This window comes from Candidozyma pseudohaemuli (genome assembly GCF_003013735.1).
Source record: "Candidozyma pseudohaemuli strain B12108 chromosome Unknown scaffold00015, whole genome shotgun sequence".
NCBI lineage: Eukaryota > Fungi > Ascomycota > Pichiomycetes > Serinales > Metschnikowiaceae > Candidozyma > Candidozyma pseudohaemuli.
In genome coordinates, this window is record NW_020194449.1 from 244904 (window position 1) to 252033 (window position 7130).

Genomic DNA, 7130 nt, shown 5'->3' on the forward strand with positions numbered 1-7130 from the left:
TCTGGAAGCTGGTCAAGTCGATTTTCAAAAACCCTCAAACAAATAACCCATAGAATGCACCAACAAGTGCAACCACGACTGCCACAAGCCACACTTTCCAGGCGGCAAGCACATTATATAAAGCGCCCTTGTCGGCGGTCGATTTAGATGCATTGAGCAAGCCCTGGAAAAATGCCTCGCTCATTTCCTCTCTGCTGAACAAAGTAGTAGCTCTTTTGTAGCCATTTTCGCCCATCTTTTGCAATTCGGCGGTTTCTTTGCCAGAGGCAACCTCAGCCATTACACTTGCCCATTCGTCCACGTCGTTTGGACGGTTGTAGCCTGTCGCTTCGTCTAGGTTAGTCCCGTCATAGTTGACAATGGATTCGAGCGGTCCACCGTAGTTGATGGCTAACACCGGTGTTCTATTCAACATGCTCTCGACAGGCACAATGCCAAAATGTTCGAATGTGGGCGTGTAGAGAAGCAAGTCAGTGTTCTTGAGCATTGCATTCTTGAGGGTATTCTTCACCGAGGGCATGAAAAGCACCTCCACGGACGTTGGCATCACGACAAGCCTGCCTCTGAAAGTGTTGTGCTTGAGCCCCAAGGAGTCACACAAGTCCTCGAGCTCTCTTAGATGCTGCACGTTTTCAGCGACTCTGGGATCAAAGCCGCCGGCAACGATGAGTTTGGGAAGATCGCTGTTCTCCTTCTTCAACTTAGCATAGGCGTTGACGGCCAAGGGCAAGTTCTTGAGCCTTTCAAAACGGTTGAGCGAGAGGAAGAAACGGTTGTTCTTGAGAAAGCCCTTGAGTTCGGCTTCTGCGTCCGCCTCCACGGATTCTGTCTTTACAATGCACGGATAAATAACGGTTGGGTCAATGTGGCCCAAGTGGGTGAAAGTCTTGTGGAAAATGGACTTTGTGAACAGCGAGTTCACCAGGATCTGGTCACTGACGCCTGTAGTCCATTCTTCCACTGCGTCAAAGGGCACCCTGTACAACTTCTTGAGTAGGCCTCCCTTTCTGACAAGCATCTGGTCGGGGAAATGGCAGTAGAACAACACCTTCGCCAGATCTCTGGAGAATATCGAGAGAAACGGCACAGCGAACGAAAGCTGGTCCACAATGAAGTAGTCGTACTGGCGGATCTCCCCCGACACCACAAGCACCATCACCAAGAACAACTGCCTGAGAATGGCAAACAAGATATGGAACTTCTGGAGAATCTGCGTGGGCAAGAAGTCTCCCCATACTTTGACCTTGAGTTCTCCAGAGGAGACCTCGTCAAAACAGTGTGTTTTGTCACAGTGGGACGTGTAGATTTGCACGTGGTGACCCATGTTCTGGAGCCCGACAGCGGCATCGACAACAAGCCTTTCGGCGCCTCCAATGCCGAGATCTGGGTGGAGAAACGCTATCTTCAGCATGGTGTTTTCAGTAACGTCGCGCTCGCTTTAGAAGGAAGAGGTGGAGTGAACGAGGTGGGTTGATTGGAATTTTTCAAGGAGACAGATTTTTTGTGTAGATGGGTTGAATTAGTTGGGCATTTCTTGGGTGGTTTTTTTGAATTTGTTAGTTTGCGGATATTGGGTTTCTGTGTGGGTTTCGGGAACTCACTGGTGTGGTAGCTACTCAGAAGTACTACTTACCGAGAAACAAGGAAGCGAACATTTTCTTAAAAGAAGCCTTTGCATAGACTGCTATGTAGTGGGGAACTATCCTGCTAGCTTGATGGTGCAATTGCAACGTAAAAATACAAAACTTCATTCCCACTCTCTAGTCACCTATATGGTGAGCCATTCGAATGCCATGTGAATACATTCAATCTGCCGTTGTCATAATTCCAAATTTGGGCGACTTCGATTAGTCTTACAGCATTTCCGATGAGGAAGGTGTTCTTCAGCAAGAATTCACTATAACGGGCTCGACAAAGGTGCAAAAGGCCAAAGCATTGCTTTATCATGACTTGGAGAAGGAAGACAGTAGACGTGTTCAGGCCGTTTCTGAGCTGGGTTGACTACTCCATATACTTCTCACTTGCTTCGAGCCATTGGGTAATATCATTCGATTCTTTTTGTATGTCTAGTGTAATAAACAAATGTTATTGTATGAAAAAACAGTTCTTACAGAGACGAATCCAGCGATTATGAGATTGTGACTGCCAATGCTTCTAGACGCTGGATTATCAAATAAAGACGATGCAGAAAGAATGAGTTCTTCCAAACCTGGATCAATGCCCCCGAGGTACAACCACAATCTATTTGCCAATGCCACTATAACCTCAAGGGGAGGCAGCTTAATACAACATCGAACGTGGCTCGAGAAACCAGTAATCCAGCAGAATACGTCTCTTGATAATGTTCACACGAAACATAAACGCATCGAGTATGGTCTTGAAGTCGTGAATGGACTCCTTCTCGAAATCTTCGTCTTGTGTCTCGATGTACTTTTTAAATCTTCGTATGGGCCCTTCCAACTCGACGGCATCCCGAGATAGTGCTTGCAACTGTTTCACCACCGCCGTATCCTCATACTTTTCCGAAAGTGTCAATGTCTTTTTGAAAACCAGAAAAAGGTCCACACAGACGCCCTGGCAGTCCATCACCACCTCGTCTCTCGGGATCGAACTGTCACTCATTTTCCACTTGAACTTGTTGTAATGAAGCTGAACAACAGTGACACTCATGGCGATCCAATCAAGCTCCTGTTGAAGCTTAACCAACGGATTGGCAGTGATGCACTCTTTGCCATCAATGTAAAATCCATCGTCTACGGCCAAATCGTCGCATACTTTTCTTTCTTTTCGTGCTCTTGACTGCTGGGAGTATTTCCGTTTGGGGGGCATTTTACTGAGGTTCAAGAGGCTCCTTCTTGCTATTTAATGCACAATTGTGTCCGAGCAAGTCAGGAGCCGTGGTCATACAAGGGGTGAAATTATTAAAAACTCATCACATAATAATAATGCTCTTTGTGTGTCTGCCTCCACACAGTTTCTACATTCTTACACCCTGTGGCTAGCACTGCAGAGCAAATTTCATTAATATAACATCAATACAACTTCTAAACATACTTTTCAAAACTCGCATGGCATTCTTCCACGGCCCTTAAAGATCTCCTTGAGAAAGAATACGCCCTCTTCCACCCAGTACGTCAGATCTGAGGGCGTATAAAGGATACTCTTTTTCGATCCACTGGAAATATTGTTTTCATAGAGTCGGGCAGCCGTCAAAATGGGTCGACGAAGTAGCTCTTTTATCTTGTTCAAATTCGTTGCAATTGTGCTAAAGTGAAGTCCCAAATCTAGTGCCCATTTATCGCAATCAAAATCGAAACCTACAAAGCTTTTATCGACATGTTTGTTCATGACACTCGATATCTTTCTCAAAGTTTCAAGCTCACGTTGAATGTATCTGTTGTGTTTCAGACTTTCAAAAAGCAGTTCTATGCCAGTGCATATGATTTTCACGTTAGCTCTTGTGTGCTTCATGGCGTCTATAACTCGAGACCGTCTCCGGCGTTCGAGCCGTGGCCTAGCTCCATAGTTGTAATAAGAAATTCGATCTCTAAGAGCTTCCGCCTGTATCATAAGCTTTCTCATTTGCTCTATGAGCAAGACATGTGAGTCTTGTAACAGAGAGTGATTCCACCATTCATCAGGAAACGTCTCTTGAGAGAGTCTTAAAGCCAGAGCTACTAGCCGTTCTTCGTCCTCCTTCACTCGAAACTTCAATACTTTGTAATCTTTCAGAAGAAGCTCAAATGGCTTCCACTCCATAATCGTTTAAAAACTAGTGGTGTTGAAAAACACCAATTTATATTGTAGCGATGAGCAGTCAACACGGGCAATCTACGGCTTTTATTGTGAACAATGTTTATTTTATTTTATTTCTTCCGTATTCAATAATATTATTAAAATAAATTATCACATCCAAGAAGGCTCAGAACTAATCAAGGCTTCCTTGACCTACACAAGGGCCAGAGGGGGTTTCATAAATAATTTTCTGAAAAGGACATGAAGAAGCATGCCCATTCTGTTGAAATAGATCTTTCACTTTTGGTCTTCCCACTGGCGGAGGTGTTTATGTGACCTTGGGATTAGAGGATAAAACCTTCTGATGCGGGGATCCCCACAGCATTACTTCTGTTCTTCTATATTAAGGCTCTTGATCCAAGATTATAGAAGCAGACTGTGAATTCCGATTTCGTAGTCAAGACGCTGACAACAAAGAGAGCAAGCATTTTCTTCCAGCAAACATTACATAACCTGAGTATTTCAAATAATCTTCAGAAGTATGTTCACCAATATGCGGGGGGCCGCTTCCTGGAGCAATGTTGCGTTTGAGTTGTGCTGAAGCTGCAACCTGAGCAACGAACTTCCGTCATGCCAAGAGCCTCATAATGTGTAAAACAAGTCGAATTTTAAGTAAAATGTCGCAACCCTCCCTAATATAATGGAGGATATGGCGAGAGTGGCCAGTAATTGCGCTCCACAAGCCTCAGCACCAAGAGTATGCGAAAAACAATCCTATCAATGGTCGGTCTAATGACAGGAAGCCGTTTAACAGGCCTACCCAGTTCGAGTTTTTTTGTGTAGGCTATAAATTTTTTCACGAGAGGTGAAAACTCCACACCAAGTTGCAGCACCTGCCACCTTTCTCGTAAAAAAATACCTTGGTGTGAGTGAACTGTTAGCACCGTTATCAAGAATTGAAAAACATTATACGAATCGTAACTGAGCCCCCTGAACCACACCATTGCTTCAAAGTGTGAGCAACTTTCTTCTAGAATCAGTTGTCTGATCCTGCTGTATATCGCCTCAATCTCTCGAAGTAGAATGCAGAGTAGCGAGAGAGTGTTGTGTAGGTGCACAGCTGGAATAAGGTGAAGGTCATTAATCGAGAACATATCGAACCAATACCTTGACGGAGATCTTGCTGTTTTTCTCGTCCAAGGGGGACCCTCTGGGTAGTACCGAAGGCCAGGCTTCTTTAGCATAAGGAGAAAAATGTAGTCACGGGCCCGAAACTTTCTTGAACTATATTCCGGTCTCAACGGCATCTTTGGTGACACAAGAACGGAGGAGCGAGCCCTTTATATTTGATTTCAGCTGCGTTGTGCACGGCGATACCAAATAATAAATCTGTGTCACGCAATATATAATAGGCGGCTTGTGCTTGGAAAGTTACCTTCTGATTCATACATCAGTGTCGTTCTTCTCCTCTTTCAAATGTTCGACTGGCTGACCGAAGCGCGATTTGCACCCGTTCACGAAAGCGTGGAACACCTAGATGATATTCGTTTGGAACTTCCATTCTATTGGAAACAATGGAGTTTCGTGAATGAACGTATTTGTTTGTATGAAGTTCGAGTGTTGGGAAACAGAGCTCATGCTTATCAGGACCTCATAATGACCCTGTGGACAGACTTCTCGTTTGAGTTTTGGCATGATCTCCGTGGAGACGAAAGATATTTCATGTTCCACTACATATGCATCAATTTCGAGCTTCTCTACTTCGCCATATGTTCTCATCAAGAAGAGAAAGCTCTTGTAAAGTATTGTTCCAAATCACTCGAGTTTCGACGTGCGCATAAAAAGATATCGGCTTGTAATGAAGATCTTGCCCGGGAGTTGCTTAAGCTTCGAGCTGCTTACAACAAAGTGCAGTTTGGCGATCTGTGGTACGGCAATTTGTATGAGGGGGACTTTTGGTTTCAGGGACCGGAGTGCCGCACACCAGAGTCTCTCACATTACTCAGGGCACACTTCAAAAGAGTATATGAAGTTTTGGGGTACCTTGGGCGACTCCTTCACGACCAAATGGTGCTTGTATCCCCCTGGTGTCACGAGATCTTGGAGGTGAAACTTTCATGATAGTTGGTTGACCCTCGACCCAATAAAGAAGCATCTTTTGGCGGCTGGCTAGTGCTTGTATTTGAACAAATTTTGATGGAGACGTAGCGGTTTTGTTTGAGCAAGATCATTAATTGCAAACACTATGAACTTACGCCCTACAGGGCAGTGGCGGCTTTGGAAGGGTTGGCTAGACTATTTTGGTGGTGAAGGGAAGCTCCAACTGCACTTGAGGGTGTAAGAGTAATGCCTTGATGGGGTGTTGCAGGGTTTGGGTATTTCCAGTGGATTATGTAACCTTCATCTGCAAATGGCAAAAGAAGTAATGTGACGATGCATATGGCCAGGATCTGGATCTTTCCTTGTTTCTAGGAAATAATCCAAATAACGAGATCGCTTTGACGCCCACGGGCGCCTTCTTCAAAGCTTTGACAGATATTGCCTTCACTGGAATGGTGCTGTAGTCGGATGCAATCATCTACCTTTCAGAACCCAAGGCTCAAAAGAAACAGACTCCTCCGTCGTGATTCCCAGGTGGAAATTGTGCGTACATCGAGCTCGAACGATACGCCATTTTCATGCTTCAACGAAGAATCTACGACACAAATAGCTCACGGGTGTGCTCAGCAAACTCGCTGGCGGCCTTGATGGACTCGCCCTTTTTCGCCTGTAAAGCTTTGGCAGCAGCCTCGTCTCTGGCCTGCTTCTTCTTGAGCTTCTCGGCCTTTCGGTCGTACCTTGTGTCCTTCGGGTTGAAGCCCCCCTCTTCAGCACCCCACACGGCCCAAGCTGGAGTCTCGCAAATGTAGTCCAAGTCACAGAAGTCCTCGCCGCTTTCTAGCAACTCGAAGAACCTTTTGTAGTCGATGTGGGTGTGCCACACGTCGTTGATCTTGAACTTGGTGTGGGCGATCAAGATGCAGCACGAGTGGGAGTGTTCGGCAGCCAACTCGTATTGAAGGCCTCTTCTCTGGAGCTCTGCCGTGATCTGGCGACAAAAGTCTCTGCACTCCTCCAAGAATGGGATGTTTTGCATGGTGAGCGGGTTGCCGTTGCCCGTAGAGCTTCCGCAGAAGGTGGCACCCTTGACCTCGATCTGGGAAGGCATGGCACGCTCCACCATATCGGCGTAGCTTTCGATTTCCGTCATGTTGAAGCCCTTGACCAAGGTGAGACGGAATACGGTACGCTGGTGGCTCTGGATGGTTCGGACAATGTCCAAGCACAGCATGAGCCGCTCCCAGAAGTCCGAGTTCAATGGACGGTCGACTTTCTTGAGGTCGGTTTTCGTCGGA

At 45.8% G+C, this 7130-nt stretch overlaps 2 protein-coding genes across 2 annotated transcripts; both read right to left on the reverse strand.

Annotated features, from left to right (window-relative positions):
- Positions 1 to 34: 34 nt before the first annotated feature.
- Positions 35 to 1411, reverse strand: ALG2 (GDP-Man:Man(1)GlcNAc(2)-PP-dolichol alpha-1,3-mannosyltransferase; the record flags this gene model as incomplete). Its single annotated transcript, XM_024859888.1, has 1 exon — positions 35 to 1411. One exon carries the CDS (start codon positions 1409 to 1411, stop codon positions 35 to 37), a length of 1377 nt encoding a protein of 458 aa, XP_024712037.1.
- An 869-nt stretch (positions 1412 to 2280) lies between these two features.
- Positions 2281 to 2829, reverse strand: C7M61_004570 (uncharacterized protein; the record flags this gene model as incomplete). The annotated part of the gene is made up of 1 exon (XM_024859889.1): positions 2281 to 2829. The coding sequence occupies one exon, from the start codon at positions 2827 to 2829 to the stop codon at positions 2281 to 2283; it is 549 nt and encodes a 182-aa protein (XP_024712038.1).
- Between the last annotated feature and the right edge of the window lie 4301 nt (positions 2830 to 7130).